Raw genomic sequence first — 17,516 nt, forward strand, 5'->3', positions numbered from 1 at the left:
AATTCCAAATTAAAAACCTGGAGAAAAACACAGAATAGTCTCTTCTATTTGCTCCCCCCCCATGTTTATTTTGTCTGCAAAACTGGGCCACTTATCAGAGACATAACTGTCCCCGGTGGAAAGCTAGCCTCAAAAACTGCAGGGGATGCTGGGGCGATGGGCTGGAGAAACTCGGGAGGCGAGGAGCAGTTTCTCACCACCTCCCCCCTGGGCCCGGGACTAAGCAGCCTGAGCAAGGGCTAGGCCGTCTCCAGGGCCCACGCAGGCGGGCGTGGTTGTGAAACGTGGCGGCAGAGTGTTCGACATGCCTTCCCATCAGGAGGTGAGATGCAGTTCCCCTTCCCTGAATGTGGGCCCAACCAGGGGTTCACTACTAAGGGAGAGAATGCAGCAGAAATGACACTGAGTTACTTCAGAGGCTGGGTCAGAAAGGGCTTCCCTGGTTCTCTCTGGGGACATTCATCCTGGGAACCCAGCCACCATGTGCCCTGAGGAATCCCAGGCCACATGGAGAGTCCACATAGGTGGTCCAGTCAAGGGCCTCTACTGAGACCCCAGCCCACAGCCAGTGTCAGCACCAGCCAGAGGACTTGTGCACGAGGTGAGGAAGCCTCGGCAATGGCTCCACCCAGCTCTGTTTGTACCCATGAGACACCCCAAGGGAGAACTGAGCCCAGTTCCCAGACCACAAAAGATGATAATAAATGGACACTGTTGTTCCGTGCCACAAGGCCTGAGGTGGCCTGCTAGGCAGCCACAGCAGGAGAAACAGTGGGCAAAGGAACATGTCCAGGTGCTGCAGGGCAAGACCCAAGTGCCCAGCCTGGTTTATGAATCCAGCTGTGCTGATGTGAGATAGCTGCACAGGACCCACCCAGCCAGGGCCTGGGGAGCTGCACAGGATCCACCCAGCCAGGGCCTGGGGACCGGACCAACACTGCACGGAGCAGGCCTGAGGAGCTGGAGAGATGGGCTGGGACTTGTCCTTGGACATAACTGTGTTGAGGGCACAGCAACCTCGAGGAGCTGCAAGGCTGCAGGCTGGGGACCCTGGGATCATTCCATGTGGATCCCAGGAGGCCGCATCTGTACTCCTGCTCCTCTGCTCAGGCACAGGACTGTGGCTCCTCCATGAAGGTCAGAGGGTCTGTCCCACTGAGCTCTAGGAGGGGTGGCACAGCTGGCAAAACCTGAATTCAGGACTGCTGGGCAGGGAATCTGTACAGTTACAGAGCACAAAAACAAACACTGCTTCTCATCTGAAGCCACTACAGCATCGCACATTTGTCACCTCCCTGGAAGGCCACAAGCTAACTCAGTTACCAATGTGCTATTTCCTGTAGTAAAACTCCACCTGCTGGGAACTGAGGATGACGCAGCCACACTCATCCGGGCCTGAAGCACATCACACACCCTTTCCAGCGCCTGACCCGCACAACAATGTAAGTGGTTTTCGTAACGCAGTACCAAGGACAAACTCAGGCAGCGAACCCAACTCTGGACCACGTCATGCTAATTAAAGTTTTTTCACCTTTCTGACAAATGAACAGTTCTGGTACAAATGACTGACTAATCATGGAAAACCATCATTTTATGCTAAAATATTAAGACTGGAATTCCTACTTTGAAGACTAGCTTTAGGTGAAAGCGAGAAAGACTAAAATGAATCCCCCACCCGTGTGTTTCCTAATTCCGAGGCTGCAATTACATGGGCACAGCGCCTGGATTCCCTTCATTTCTCCACATCTTAGTTACCTGACGAGCAAGCGGAAGCTAAAAATACCAGCCTTCCTGAAGAGTGGCCTCCAGGACTCAGACACAAATGACTGCAAAGCCCTTCATAAATATTTAGGCTTTTAGAGCTCTCATTTTCCAAGTCCGCGGAATTCTCTCCATCTCATGACTTAAAACTTGAGTTGGCAAAGCTGTTATTTAAAACACTTTAATCAACATGATTTACCTTTGTGACTTGGTCCACTCTCCTTCTGGGATAAGGGAGAAGTTCAGGAAAACGGCCACTCAGGATGCAGTCCCCGGGTTACCTCACCTGCGTGGGGCCTGAGGCAGAGCCGCAGCGTGGCCGAAGAGGATCCTCGGGGCGAAGGCAGCTTCCTAATGCTGCTGTAAACTGCTAAGAGGGTTACTGACTCCTCATTGCTTGGATGACTCGCTCTCAAGCCCTCTTCTCTCCATCTCAATTACTTTGGTGTGCACCCACGCCTTGTGCTGTTTTAACAGCCCCCTAACTGCCTCCTCACCGCCTTCAAGGCCTTCCCCACTGCTACCCAAATGTTCTACTAAAAACGCAAACCTGAGTCACACCCTTTAACTCTGTAACTTCAGTGCTACGCTTTATCCTAAGGAAACTGGGACTGGGATGAAACCAGTAATCACACAGTAACTGCGATCAAGACTCAGGAGCCAGGCTGCCGGGGTGCAAACCTCAGCTCCTACACCTCTGGCCATGTGACTGAAGGCAAGGCATTTTTACCTGTTTTGTGTGGGTTTTCTTAATTATTTTCTAACAGCTCTATTGAGATGTAATGCACACAGTATATAATTCGCCATTTCCGGTGTACATTTCAATGGTTTTCAGCACATTCAGAGTTGTGTAGCTATCACTACAATCGACTGTAGAACATTTCCATCACCCCAAGAAGAAACCCTGCACCCATTAGCAGCCACCCCTTCTCCCTACCCTCCCCTGTCCCCAGCAAGCACCACTCTACTGTTTCTACAGACTGGCCTCTTCCGGGCCTTTCATACAAATGGAATTATACAACATGCAGCCTTTTGTGTGTGGCTTCTTTCACTTAGCATGTTTTCAAGGGTCAGACATGTTGCAACATGAATCAGTAATTCATTTTTTATTGCCAAATAATATTCCATTGTGAGGATGAACCATACTGTTTATCCACTCATCAGCTGATGGATGTTTGGGTTGTTTGTACTTTCCAGCTATTTTGGGCAATGTGGCTACAAACATTTGCATACAAGTTGCAGGTGGACATGCTTTCATTTCTCTTGGGTGTATAGCAAGGAGTGGATCTGCTGGGTCACATGGTCACTCAGTTTAACTTTTGAGGAAACAACCTGTTTTTGGAGAGTATTTAAGATATGGGGAAAATGCTCACTTCATTTGATAAAAATGTTAAAAAAAAACACATATATACATACAGGTATCCACCCTTTTTATTGTAAATGTTATATGCTTTGGGGTGTATGTATGTGTACAAATGCATCGCTGAGCTTTCAAAATTTTCTACAAGGAATATGATCAATTTTATAATCAGGAATGAAAAAGTGATTTTTATAAAATGTAAATATGAGCATGTTATTTTCCTGCTTAGAACATTCCGAAGGCCCCTCATTACCTGCAGGACCTCACCCACACCTCTATGACCTGGCACTGCCTTGTCTCTTTCTCTGTATTGGCCCCTCGGCTCCACGAACGCTGACTCCCTACAGCTTCCCAACATGCCGGCGCAGTGCTCGGCACGAGCCGTCCCCCCCAGGATTCCCACCCCGCACTGTCTGCTTGTCCCCCATTCTATCGTTCAGAGCTCCCCTTGGCTAAGAGAACTAGGTCTTGGCCCTTCCTTTGGATCTCTGATTCCTAGCACAACATTCAATGTAAGATATGTGTTTTTCCAGGTACCAGGGAAAAGAAAGGAATAGTGTTTATAGCTACCTGCTCTGTGTCAGTATATTTGCTCCAATGTTGAACAGGATGAAAAGTAACAAGTATTTGCAATAATTTATAATATTAACAGCTAACAGCTATCGAGCGCTATGTGTTAAATATTTTAAGCAAGTTCCATGTGTTACCTCAATCCTCATATTATTTCTATAAAGTGGGTGCTATTATTAATATGGGCATTTAGGATCTAGTATGTAAATAATTTCTTTTAGAATCTTAACATATTGGCACCATTAAGTTTAAGCTGAGAAATGCTTTTTAAAAGAGTACAAAAATAATCATAAGCCAGGTTGGAAAAGTCCTAATTTCGCTGAAAACTGCCATTCTCTGTGGAACTCAATGGGACTCTAAGAGGAAATGGATTGGATACGAAGGTGTCATGGTATGTGGGTAGAGGGTGGCACCTTACAAAACCTTAGGATTATAAAAGCAGAGGGAAGAGCTGTAGGTCAGCCAGACGGTGGACAGTCTCAAGGTGAGGCTCAGGCATTGAACATGGGCCACAGGGAGCCGCCAAGGACTGAGGGAGCCAAAGCAGGGACCAAGAAAGAGCTCAGTGCGGAGCTCTTTGCTTTGGAGTCAGAAATGAAACAGGTATTATGTAGCAAGTGGCCTACTAATTTTCATTATTAGAACCAACACCAACTTTACAACTCCAAATGTTATGTTCTTGCTATGAAATAATTTTTGATATACTCTTGTTCATAGTAAAAGCGGACAAACATCCTGAAAGACTAACAGGCTTTGGGAACCGGCCTCCCGGGGTGGTGGCCCTCGTCCCACCCTTCCTTGGACAGTCTCCATTCACCTGCTGCCCAGAGGCACCTTGCCCAGTCACTGCCCCCTATTTGTTTTCACAAGCAACCTCATTTAAATTGAGTTATGATAATGGCTGCACAACTCTAAACATTTGCTAAAAATCATTCAATTGTACACTTTTATGGTATGTAAATTTCACTTGAATAAAGTTGCTTTTTAAAAAGTCCCAATTTGAATAACAAGTCACATGGTCATGTGGTCTAGCACCAGGGCCATGCAGCCTGAAAAGTGGTTGAAGGAACTTCTACCAAGGGACAGTTATTCCAAGTTTTTTCCCCAAAAGACAGACTTTTTCTCCTATTAAGACAGCTTTTAGTACATGACATGAAACGAGACCCTACCCCGTCTCAGAGACCTGATGCCATCGAAGCTGACCCTTCATGGGCCTGGCGCAGCCCCCCCTTCATTCACCTGGAACACGCGGAAGCAGCATTGTCCCCTCCCTGCCCACAAGGCTGAAGCCAGCGAGCTCCTCTAACACCAGGGTGGGCTCCAGCGGCCTCGAAAGGATACATATAATGTGAAAAGCTTTGGCGTGTTACTGGCTTTAAAAATCAAAGCTAGAAACTTTTCCAACTTCAACTTCAATTCTGGAGTCCAAGAATCCTGAAGGAAAACACAAGGAAAATCAAAAGCTACGTCACTAACTGCCGACGGCATCGCCCAGCTGTGCCTTTCGGGTTAAATAGCAAGACAACGTTTGACAGCGGTGTGATGCTGTAAAATGCAGGTTTTTGGACAACTGACCGATTCATTTACTGAAAATTTAGGTACCCACAACGGGAAGGAAAAAGAGTTCTTTCATAAACGGGAAAAATAACCCTGTACATGGTTTGCATATTTCATGTGATTTAAACACGAGCATGACAAGTAATCTTCTTAGGCTGAATTCCAAAAAGAATTCAGTGCAGCTTAGGCGTACAAGGCGCTGGCAGGCACGCAGCGACCGCACGGTACCTAGGGCCTCCCCAAGAAAGGCCCTCGCTCCCGTAAAGCTCACAGGTAAGGACGAAAGACAGTCCCTCAGGTACTCCGCCCTGGTGAACGAAAACAGTGTCACAGGCAACAATCTCTCCCAAGGCAATGTTCCTCACCATCTTTATACAAAAATATCTACCACTCAAACTAAGAAGTTCCACCAAAATGAAGCTGTATCAGTAAAAATTCCTACCCACTTACCGCTGAGCGCCCACCCAGCTCCCACAGACCTCCCACCGGCTCCTCTCCAGCTCCATGTCCTCACCGATGCCTCCCACCCCACCCAATCAGTCCAGCAGCGTGTTAATCAGTTCATCCAGTGTTACCTGACTTTCAAAAAATACTGCCAGATAAGCAGAAAAGTCTTATATTTTAAAAAGATTTTGTGATTTCCTGACACAGCACGACAGGTTTATTTATAATATGTGTTTTGTGGGTTGAACTGTGTCCCATTCTCAGATGTGAGGTCTCTGGGGATGGGGTTGCTGCAGTTAGGATGAGGTTGCAGTTGAGCAGGGTGGGGTCCTAATCCCACATGAATGGTGTCCTCATAAGAAAAAGGAGCTTTTGGACAGACCAGAGGCTGGAATTACGCTGCCATGCACCAAGCGGCACTGAACCTTCCAGAGGCTGGAAGAGGGAAGGAAGGGGTCCCCGGAGGTTTCGTAGGGAGTTTGGACCTGCTGACTGACACCTGGATTTCCGACTTCTGAGGTCCTATACTGTGAGACAGTAAGTTCCTGTCGTTTTAAGACATCTCATCGGTGGCCCTCTGTTAGGCAGCCACAGGAAACTAACACAGTGTTAGGCTCTCTGTGCTCAATACACAAAAAAGAATCACAGGAAAGGACTGCTGTGTTGGCCAGCATCAATCAAGACATTAAAAAACAACACAAAACAAAACATTTGGGTGTCCCTAGACACACTGTAGTGAAATTCTATAATTTTTTTTTTAATATCTTTATTGATTTCAGAGAGAGGAAAGGAGAGGGGGAGAGAGAGACAGAAACATCAATGATGAGAGAGTCACTGATCGAGCCCACAACCGGGGCATGTGCCCTGACCAGGAATCAAACCCTGATCGTCTGGATGCTAGGTCGATGCTCAACAGCTGAGCCACGCCCGCCCGGGCGAAATTATATAATCTTAAAGGCCAGAGAAAAAAGACAGATCACCTATAAAGTAACAGCAATTGACACTTGGTCAACTTCAAAATAGCAACAATGGGAACTTCAATGTACTAAAAGAAAGTAATTGTAAGCCTACTATTCTGAACCCCGTTTGAGAATGCAATAGAGACGTTTTCAGACAAACAAGAACTGAAAGAAGGGTCTACAACCAAAGGGGATTTTAAAGGAACATACTTAAGGTGGAGCAGAAAATGATCCCAGACGGAAGGTTCTCAACGCGAGATGGGGTAGCAAGCAAATGTCGGCAGGTGTAAGGGTAAAGCTACACACACACTGATTGCATAGAACAGCAAAAAATTCTAATATTTGGGGTCAAAGTAATTAACTAAAATACGTGACAACAGTAGCACATAGATTGGAAAGGGGATGACGAGGTTAGTGCTCTCAGATCCTGTAACAGTCAGGAAGAGAGCAAAGATGTTAACTTCAGGTTTTATTACGCATATGCACTAACATACCTGTGATGACCACCAAAACAACACATGTAGACAGGAGCAAAAGTACTGAAAAGTATACACTGAAGTTAGTATATTAAAAATATTCATGTCGGTCTGGATTAACAAGTCTTGGTGCAACCAAAAAAATCACATTTTATGGCACAAGAAAGTTTGTTAAAGCAAATTATCTGAATATTCTTAAACTGTAACAAAGCAAGTGTTAGTTTTTTACAGTATCCTTCAGAAGCTGTCAGCGTAAACAAGGTAACACCACAATGCTGCCTGGGACCTGACAGGGTCAGAGGCCGTCACTCACCTGGAAGAGCTCTTTAAATGATGGGTGCACCATAGGGTTGGGGACAAACGGCAGGGCATAGAAAGGGAGGAACTCCGTGGTCTGGCTCAGCGCAGCCCCTTTGCTCTCCAGGTAGGTTTTGAAATAAGAAATCCTTTCATCCAAGTCCTCTTTGTCCTACAAGAAAGGGAAGATGCTCGCTTGAGATTCCCTGCTTGACGGCAGCCCACCATCCACCCAGCCTCTCTCTCCAGCCACGGTGCTGGCAGCCTCCCCACACAGCCTGGCAAGCACGCTGTCTCCAGTCACTCTATCATCACCCCCGATTTCACCCCTTCATGAAACTATCAGGAATATCAGAGAACAGACATGTGTTCAATACGCTGCCTTTTACTTTATTACCCTTTTCTCACATCCTTACCATTCATCATAAGCGTCTTAATGGCAGGACAAAAACCTCATCTCGTGGGCCTATCACAATGTATTTAAGCAATTCCCCATATCAGATATGTGCATTGATTGTTTCCACATTTCTAAGATCATAAATATCTGTGTGCACTCCCATGATTCCCTAGGAGAGGTTTCTAAAGGTGAATGGTTTTTTGAAACAGAAGTTTCCACATCACATCCTTTGCCTTCATTAAGGTAACTGAGCGTTGATCTTGCCTGCTTCACTAATTCCACATGAAACCCCAGGCAAGACAAGTCCATCCCAGGGTTTCCATCTCCTCCTGTGCCTCAATCAGGAGGGTGGATGAGCTGAGCTTCTTAACCTTGAATTTGGTGCTTTCCTTCCCAGACCACTCGGCCTCACCAGTTACGCCCCGCGTAGCCTCATACACAGGTTACGTCTGTTCTAATCAAAGCATCTCACTGCACCTCATCATGAAGCCCCCTTCTGACCACCAGACGTAAAAAACATGTAATGTTGCCCAGCAGTGTTGCTCAGTGGTTGAGCATCAACCTAGGATCCAAGAGATTGTGGTTCGATTCCCGGTCAGGGCACATCCCCAGGTTGTGGGCTTGATCCCCAGTAGGAGGCGTGCTGCTAATCAATGACTCTCTCATCACTGATGTTTCTATCTCTCTCTCCCTCTCCCTTCCTCTCTTTGAAATCGATAAAGACATATTAAAAACATATAATGTTGATTTTTTAAAATCTTCTATCAAAATGAAAAAATTCAAAAACAGAAATAAATACAAAGAAAGTGAAAATCTCCCCTGACCACATCCACAGGAGTGCTATCTTAAGGAACAGCGGTCCAAGAATGGCGGTTACAATGCACTGCAAAGCAGCTCCCTCCATCACTGACCCCTCCGTTGGCTCCCCCTGACAGTTTAATAAGTTAACAGAAGTCCACGGGACGGCAGGTAAGGTGTGGAGAAGCCACTAACCAAATGCACATGGTCAAATGTCAGCTTGGCCCTGATCCCCTTCCATTATTTGCTCTGCACTCAAAGGTTCTCCCGCTAAGGCAGCCTGCAGAGCCCTCTCCTCTGGGCACGTCTCCAGCCCCACCTGGGAAAAGACTCATCACTCAGACTTGCACAAACAGGCATACCATTTTCCACTGTTCATGCTTAAACTCCTCTTCTAACATATGACCAATATGTGGTCTACATACATGTACTTAGACATAATCTATATATGCTGAGTTTTCAGGAAAACAATGTAGCTTTCATTGCAGAAACTGTTAACTTTCCATGTCAATTAGAAAATAAACTGCTGGGAATGAGGTGGAAAATCATTAATCAGAACACAAGACACCTACCCCAGGCAGTACGGTACAGTGGTCATAAAACTAAATTAGTGCCCATCTGGAAAATGTACCACCTATCAGTCTCCCTTAACAACTACTCAGACGGGGAACGTACAGGTCTCCCCACGGAGTGTTTCAGAAGATAGATGGCAAAATGGATGTGAAGGTAGAATTCCAACTTCTGGGCGAGGGAGTCACCATCCCGGATGGAGCTGGGAACATGCTCCTCCCACAAACCGAAGAACACCTTCTGGGCTCCGTTGTCAAATGCAGTAAGGAGGTCCTTCTGTGGAGAAGACATTAGAACGGACCTGTCATAGGGGTTCCCGCTCTCCCAACACCCCAAACTCTCACAGCCCTCCCAAACACCTTGGAGACCCCAAGACTCCAGGTTTCAGTGTGAGGAGAACAGGTCTCCTTTTCAAAGGTAAGGAGCAGAAAACTGGAGACCCAGGGGCTTCCAGCTCCATAGGCTGAGATTCCTGCGGGCCAACCCTGGTTTTCCCCGCTTTGCAGTATCAAATCTGGGTTTATAAGAAACCGACGCGGCATTTAAGGCGTGAGGTGGAAGGATTCAGGCATTGGCCAGACTTGCAGCCACAGAACTCACAGGCATATGAATACAGTGAAGTCACCCTTTGGACTTGCTGACCCACAGCAGCAGCAGATAAACACAGACCGGACCAAGAGCCAGGCAGGCCTCAGCAGAACCAGCCTCCTACATCAGAACTGCTGGCAGCACAGTGCCAAGTCCCCGGGTGGCAGGAGCTCACATATTGACCCTGTCGAACCCAGGCCTGGGAGGCGGCACCGCCATTTGCCCCATTACTAGAAGCATGTCTAGCTGAGATGGCACAGTGAGAAGCTGTCACCCATAGAGACTGGGCACTCCAGGTACAGAACCAGGCTAGAGATGGAGGAGAGATCTCAGCCTGGTCCCCTTCCAACCTCAGAGCCCGAGTGTGACTGCAGGGCACAGACAGCTTCCCACCTCACCACCCAGCAGAGAAAGGAGATGGCAATTATCACACCACCTGCCTCACAAGAAGAACAACAGCTGACGCATCACAAATGCCTGCTGCACAGGTTTTCAGTTTTAGGTACAAGGTAGAATCTAAAGAACTTCCTAACAGTCCCAGTCTATGTGGCAGCACTGTGTCCAGGTGACTGAGGCCGGAGGGGCACTGGGCAGAGGGTGCAGCCCCACCTGGAGCTCCACAGGCCACCTCTACAGTGCCCCATGCCAGGCCATGGGGAGTCAGGGACCAGGAGCAGACAGGCAGTGGCTGTGGCCTAACTTCCAGTTACTCAGTGGGCTTCTCAAACAAGGCTCACATTTTTCTTGGAAGTGGGTATACTGAAATGAATAAATTTATTAAAATAATAAAATCATGCAAAGATGAAACATGCTGCCCAGGAAACAGTATGTTCTTGTCACTGGATGTCCTCAAGGTGAACTTACCTACAATGTTACAAATGGGAGGGAGACAACAAATGGTTGAAACAAGGGATTTTAAGGTCTTTTCTAACCTTAAGGTCTGCCCATTGCAGTTCACTCGGACTCACAGAGCAGCTCTGGCTTCCTGTGGCACGATGCTGCCCTGTCAGTGCAACCTGCTCCCTTCCCCAGTCTCCCCTCATCACTGTGTCCCTGGTACCTGGAACTAACAACCTGAGACTCCTGAGGATCAGGGCCACGTCTGTCTCAGTTCCTAAGCACTGCAAGGTTTCCTCTTTTCCTTCTTCCAAAGAAATGTATGTGAAAGATCATATGTCACTGCCCATCTCCTAGGAAGGGCACAGAGATGAGAAGACGACACTGCTAATTCATCACTGACACCTGAGAGTCTAAAAGTCACTCTGACCAGGTCCCCAAAAAAGATTCCAACATTCTCAAAGAGCAGCATTTTTTACAAGTTGGGAACATCTTGATCATCAACAGAGATGAAAAAAAAAAAGTAAAGCATTACCTGGATTATTGATGATTTGGAGTCCTTTAAAGAGCCACTGGCTGTTTTAGGTAATGGTTTTCCTTTCATTTTGCATTCTTTTGAAAATGTTTTCAAGGTGTCTTCAAATTCAGCAAAATCTAAATACTATAAAAAAGAACACAAATGTATATATAGTTCTGTTTTTACGTCAATATTATCACGTTTCTAATGGGGTAAACAGGCTATCATCTTTGGGAGAAGTAACTCGGGATCCAACTTGGAACTTACTTATCCATACACACACTAAAAGCCTAGAAAGACAGTAACACAGAAAATGTTTCTTTACAGAAAATAAGCTTGCTTTCAGAAGAAAAATGTGAGTTCCATGACTCACTGTAACTATTAAGAGAAAATAAATCAGTCTGAAAAAGGTGGGTGATGGGCAGATGGCCTGATGGCTTTGGGTCTAGTAGGTCTCTGGAAATTTGTTACTTGAAACAGAGGGATTAGAAATAATGCCTGTCCCTAAGAGGAAAAGTCATGAAAAGATGAGCCACGCCCTCAGTGGTCTTCAAGCGGAGGGCTGCTGATCACCATCCTCAAACGCCCCTGCCCTGCGCCCCGCTCCATACCACGGGCTCCCCTGCTACTCCTGACACTGTCAGTCACACCTTTCTGTCTGCGCCTCCTCTAACTGTGGCTGTCCCCATGCTTGTCCACACCCCTCAGCTGTGACAGCCTTAAGAATTTACTCAGGATCACTCCAACAAAGCCCAAAGCTACATCTCCAGGTACATGCCTCGTCCTGTTCCACTGCCACATGTCTCGATGCTTAACCTACAGCTGACTCACACAGTAAAGCAGCAGCAACCGTTTCTTTAGCACCAGCTATATGCCAGCCCCACAATAAAGGAGTAGAGAACACCAGAAAGCATAAGGCGTGGGCCCGACCCTTTGGAAGCTTTCAGTGTGGGACACCTCAATGTCCATTAATGGGTACGAGTGAAGTAGTTACAGTGCAGCCACTGAATGAAAAGCTCTCCAGCATTCAAAAATGTGAGCATCACAGGGAGACAGATAGATGTTCAATCTACGTTACTGCTGACAGACAAAAGACAAGCTACAGAACAATGTGTGTGGGACCATCCCATTTTGTAAAACAAACTACAGACACCTGAATATATTTTGAATACAAAAAAAGCCTGGAAAGATAATACCCTACATCATTAACTGTGGTCACTGTGGGGCTGGGCAGAGAAACTCAATGTTTATACTTTCAGGCTGTTTGAATCTTTTACCATACCCATGTGTTGATTTTATAATTTTCTTTAAAAGAATTCTAAAAAGCAGCTTTAAGATTTCAGTTTAGCCCTGCCTGGTATGGCTCAGTTGGTTGAGCTGAGTCCCATGCACCAAAAGGTCGCGGGTTCAATTCCTGCTCAGGGCACATACCTAGGTTGTGGGCTCGATCCCCAGTCGGGGGGTGTGTAGGAGGCAACCTATTGATGTTTCTCTCTCACATTGATGTTTCTCTCTCTCTCCCTTCCTATCTCTAAAAATCAATAAAAACATTTAAAAAAAAGATTTCAGTTAAGAAAACAAAATGTAAACATGGAAAATGCTGTGATGGAAAACAGATAACTGCGAAGTGATGACAGAAGAGAGAGGGCAGGGCACTACAATATTTACCGCACTGTAAATGCAAGCGTTACAAGTTCCCAAGGGCTTTCTCTGTGGCCTGTGGGATAACACACCTACCTCTTTCACCAGTCCAAGTAACTCGGATTCATGAGCCAGGATATCCCCCATATTGAAAGGTCACTGCTAATTCTCCCAGCAAAAACCTCTACAAGGCAAAAATATAAAACAAAAGCTTTCATGTTAACCATCTGTGAAATCACGAAAAGGTGGCTGTCGTGGGCAGGATAACGGCCCCCAAAGATGTCCAGGGCCCTATCCCAGGCTGCTGTCCATGTGTCACGTTAGGAGGCAAGGGGAATTCATCTGTGACCGTCATGTGAACAGGGTTGTGCTGTGATCTTCTGCCAGCAAAGGTGAGGCCCTCACTGTTGGGTCTTCTATTACTCGGACACTCTCAGACATTACAGAGTTTTTCTCTAAACCTTTACATCGCAATAGGCTTATTTACTGACGGATTAACGTCTACCAGGCAACGCGCAAAAAAGCTTCACATGTATTTTCACAATAAACCTGAGAGGTGAATAAGATTTATATTCTCCTTTTACAGGTGAGGCAACTGAGGCTGAGGGAGGCTGAGGTGCCCCCAATAACTCAGCTAGCAAGGGGCAAAGTGGGAACTTAAATCCCACTACATAGCGTTACCCAAAGTCTGGACCGCCCGAATCAGACTCGCCAGAGATGCTCGTGCGAAGGGCACTTCCTAGCGCCACCCCGACGTCCCTGCGCGTCAGGGCAGGCTCAGGCCCCAGAACGGTTTACACACGAGCTCCCGGGGTGACCTCTGCGCACACCCGGGTCTGAGAGCCGCTGCTCTGCTTCCCGCAGAGGCCAGGCAGCGCTGCCTCACTCCCGAGGGTGCCCGGCAGCTTCCGAAGCCCTCCCCAGCGGGGTTTGTGGCCAAGGGTAAGGCCGTGGGAAGGCGAGCGCGCGGCAGGCACCCCGGTTTTGCTCAGAGCGGATGAAATGCGGACTCCACGGGGGGTCTGGGCAGGGGGTGAGCGGATGAGGTGACCCGCGACGCGCTCGCGCCGCCGCTACCCAGGTGGAGGGGCCCCCAAGGGTGGCAGCAAAGATGAGGGCGCGCGGCGGGAGGCAGGGGCCCGTCCTCGGGCTGGCCGGGCGGCGGCGGCCCTCGCCGCAGGGAGCCTTGGACGGTGAGGAGAAAGAAGCGAGGCGGCGGCGGCCGAGGTGGCGCCTCGGATTCGCCTCCGGGGCGAGGGCTCGCAGAGACGCGGCTCCCGGGCCCCGCCGCTGCTCCCCGCGCCTCGGGGCGGCGGGCTCGGGCGGCGCGGCCGCGGCGCGGGACGTGCTTACCTGCGGCACCGCGGCTCGGACCCGCGCCTTCCCGGCCCGGCGGCCTCCGCTCCGGCCGTCGCCCGGGCAACCGCCGCCGCCAGCTCGGCGTCACGTGGGGAGGCGCGGCCAATCACGGCGCACGGCGGCGCGGAGCCTACTGGGAGGAAAAGCCGGAGCTCTGGGAACTCGGGGGCGCGCGTTCCTGGGCGGGAGTAGAGCGAAGTCCGGGGCTACCTACCACCGGGAGAACGACCCCTCGAGAGAAGATTATTACTGTGTAGCGTTCGCGGGCGGACATGGGGGTCGTGATTCCCATTTTCTGCAGTGAGCCCGGACCCCTTTAGAACCCAAAATGTCGCCCAAGATCTACCTTAAACTCCGGGCGCCAGGGTCCCCCCCCCCCACTGCAGCAGTTTCCAGGGGTTTTAGAGAACCCTGTCCCCCCCCCCACCACCACCACCACGTGAAAACTCGGGTTTTCATAAAACTGGAACCCTGGCCGGCGGCTCAGTTGGCTGAGAGTCGTCCGTTCACCTAAAGGTTGCGGGTTCCATTGCGGGTCAGGGCGCACACCCAGGCTGCAGCTTTGACGCCAGTGGGGCTGCCTGTGGGAGCAGCCGAAGCGTTGATGCTTCTCATATCGATGTGCTGCTCGCTCTCTCCCCCTTCCTCTATCTAAAACGAGTAAACATAGCCTCGGGTGAGGATTACATATATATATAAATATATATATAGCAATACCAATAAATGTTAAAAATAAATAAAATGAGCGCAAATCCTCTGTCCTTGCACGTGGACTTCCGAACTGAAGCCGTCCAGCGCTGGGCCGGAGGCTGGGGAAGTGGCTAGAGATGCAAAATGCCCTTCTCTCCCAGACGTCGAGCTGTAGGATGGGAGCCTCCGTCTTCCCACATCTGTGTCCATCCCCATGCATCCAAGAAGGTGCAGACAGGGAAGAGGGCATGCAGAAGGTCGGGGGGGGGGGGGCTGCCTTGGAAGAAGCCCCAAGGTAGTCTGTGGCCACCATCTGTCCTCTGGGCCACCAGCTCCCCCAGGCCCCCCCCTCCATGCCCTTTTGAGATCGCCTTCAAAGAAAAGCTGTATTTAGCAGGAAATGACATCCTGTCCAGGTAATATGTATTGAAAATAATCTTCCTGTTCCTAATAAAGTTAACATTGATTATCAACTCACTGTGTGCCTGGGGTTGGCCAGACAAAATACAGGCCACCCAGTTAAAATTTAATTTCAGATAAGTTTTTAGTATACACATATCCCAAATATGGCCTTATTTTCCCCCCCTCTAACCCACTGAGCTACTTGGCCAGGGCAGATTATTTTAATTCTCACACCACATCTATATATAATGTGGATGTTTTCACAACTTTACAGATTAGCAGTGTTGTACGTTACTAGAGCCCTGTGCTCCTGGAAAACAGTGATGGTTAAAAAACAACAAGCCTCCACCAGTTTTTGTTCTGGGAAGTGGTTTACCAAAAGAACTACCTTTCCTTGTGTGACTTGGATAAGGCTCACTGCCCACTTAGTGTACTTAACCTGGTGTGAGTACAAAGGATACTTTTGTCACAAAGGCAAAAATGCTTAGGGCTGAAGCTTCACCTGGGCAATACCCAGATCAGCTCTGCTCTGTAGGTTCCAAGAGTTCACAGCAGTACACTGAACCTGCTGCCTGACCTTCCCAGTTCTTTCGACTTGCCAAGCATCCCATTGGTCCTAAATGGGATGTTCTTGCTTGACCACTCCACTTTTCCCAAAAACTGCCAGTGGGCCCAAGATGACTTTCTAAAATGTTTAATTATGAAATTTTCTAACATAGGCAAAAGTAGAGAGAATCATTTAATGAATCTGCATAAATCCATCACTCAGATTCTAGAATTATCAAGATAATTGCTGCTGGGAAAAACTTGACACCAAATTCAGTTCTTGGCATATGCAGAATACTTCAGGGGAGCTAACCAGCCTTGCACCGGACATCGAGGTGACTGAGTGAGCTCTGCATTGAGGGAGGGACCCATCTGAGTCTACTGCAGCTGACAGCCCGCTGTGGGCCCCAGCCCTTGAGCTCCTTAGGGGTGGGAAGCTATGCATCTCTGGCCTGCTACACAGCTCTTGAATGAAGTCATCTTTGTGGCTGTAGCAGGCACATAACTGCCTGACGGCTGTCTCTACCCAAGAGAAAGAGCTGCAACGAAACCAGAGGAAGAGAGTACAAATCCCCCAAGAGAGGGGACCTGGTAAATGGCAACCCTGGAATTGGACGAGAGGGTGAAGCCACCAAAATTAAGCCCTATAAGGCTGACCCGCTTGGACAAACCTGGCAGCCAGAGGGACTGAGTTTGTCTCCTGGCTCCGGAAGGGGGCGCATGGAACAAGAACATGTCTGAGCCAGCACAGGGTCTGGATTTAATCAGCGGGTTGGACAAGGAATTTACATACTGAAATACAAGGCACAGAGCTAAAGATGAACTACTGCAAGATGCTGCTTAGGAAAAAAAAAAATTTCCTCCCAGAGAAGCTGCGTTTTGGTTACTGTCCAAAAACTCATGATCTGTGGGGGATGCAGGTCCGTCTGTCTTCCTGGACCAGAGTCTCCAGCAGAGGTGGAGGAACCGGGTGTTGGTATGTCCCGCAGGCTACTTGATTTCTTGGAGGGAGAGCACACCCTGCTGGGAATACAGCCCCCAAAGGAGCAGTCAGGGAGCAGTAACTCAGGGGGGCCTGAAAGTGGGGGAGACCAGAATTCCACCTGGGCCTTGAGTGCTGTCCTTGCCTGTCCCCCAATAGTTCTCCGGTCTGAATGAGGTTGACAAAGGCCCAGGCCTTCCAATGAACTTCTGGAAAAGCAAATCTAGATCCAGGGCCGTTTCCAAGCAAGTGCTCTTCCCCTGGGGCCCTCCTCAGGGGTGTCCCAGATACAGATGCTTCAGAATTTTCAAGGAATATCACTAGTTTCCAGGCAAGTTTAAAAACGCACATTTCGGGGCACGTGAGGTGAGCAGAGAGGGTGGGGTGTGTTGGCCTGAACTGGAAGAGTGATGCTAAGGTGGCTGTGAATTTGGGTGGTTTCCCGCAGGTCCGCACACCCCCAGGACCAGCGAACAGGGCACACACGGAACACCTTGGGTTACGTGGCCGGCCGGCCTTTTGCAGGCAGAGCTTCAGGTGGGGTCTCTGCGAGCCACTGAGCCTGTCCCCGCCTCCTGTCCTGCCTGCCTGCCCAGGCCAGCTGCCCGTGGTCACTTATCCACGGCCAGGCCTACAAGGGGCTGGAGAGGGTGTGTGAGACAAGCTGACACCTGGGCTTCCAAGTAAATAGCTGATTAACCTTAATAAAAAGTAACTCCCGGTGACAGGAAGCGCACGGTCCCGTTAAGCTCCCCTTTCACCCTC

General features: G+C 48.8%; 1 protein-coding gene across 1 annotated transcript in view; it reads right to left on the reverse strand.

The window, feature by feature from the left end:
• Positions 1-14,156, reverse strand: part of ARMC9 (armadillo repeat containing 9) — a 68,800-nt gene extending 54,644 nt beyond the window's left edge. The window contains exons 1-7 of the mRNA XM_087819518.1: positions 14,126-14,156; positions 12,869-12,956; positions 11,150-11,275; positions 9,295-9,465; positions 7,441-7,596; positions 5,033-5,125; positions 1,961-1,985 (exon numbers count right to left, since the gene is read on the reverse strand). Coding sequence (XP_087675644.1) covers positions 1,961-1,985; positions 5,033-5,125; positions 7,441-7,596; positions 9,295-9,465; positions 11,150-11,275; positions 12,869-12,919 — 622 coding nt within the window. The 5' untranslated portion in view covers positions 12,920-12,956; positions 14,126-14,156. The remainder of the gene's footprint in view (positions 1-1,960; positions 1,986-5,032; positions 5,126-7,440; positions 7,597-9,294; positions 9,466-11,149; positions 11,276-12,868; positions 12,957-14,125) is intronic.
• Between the last annotated feature and the right edge of the window lie 3,360 nt (positions 14,157-17,516).

This window comes from Miniopterus natalensis, chromosome 8, assembly GCF_054644295.1.
Source record: "Miniopterus natalensis isolate mMinNat1 chromosome 8, mMinNat1.hap1, whole genome shotgun sequence".
NCBI classification, from domain to species: Eukaryota; Metazoa; Chordata; class Mammalia; order Chiroptera; family Miniopteridae; genus Miniopterus; species Miniopterus natalensis.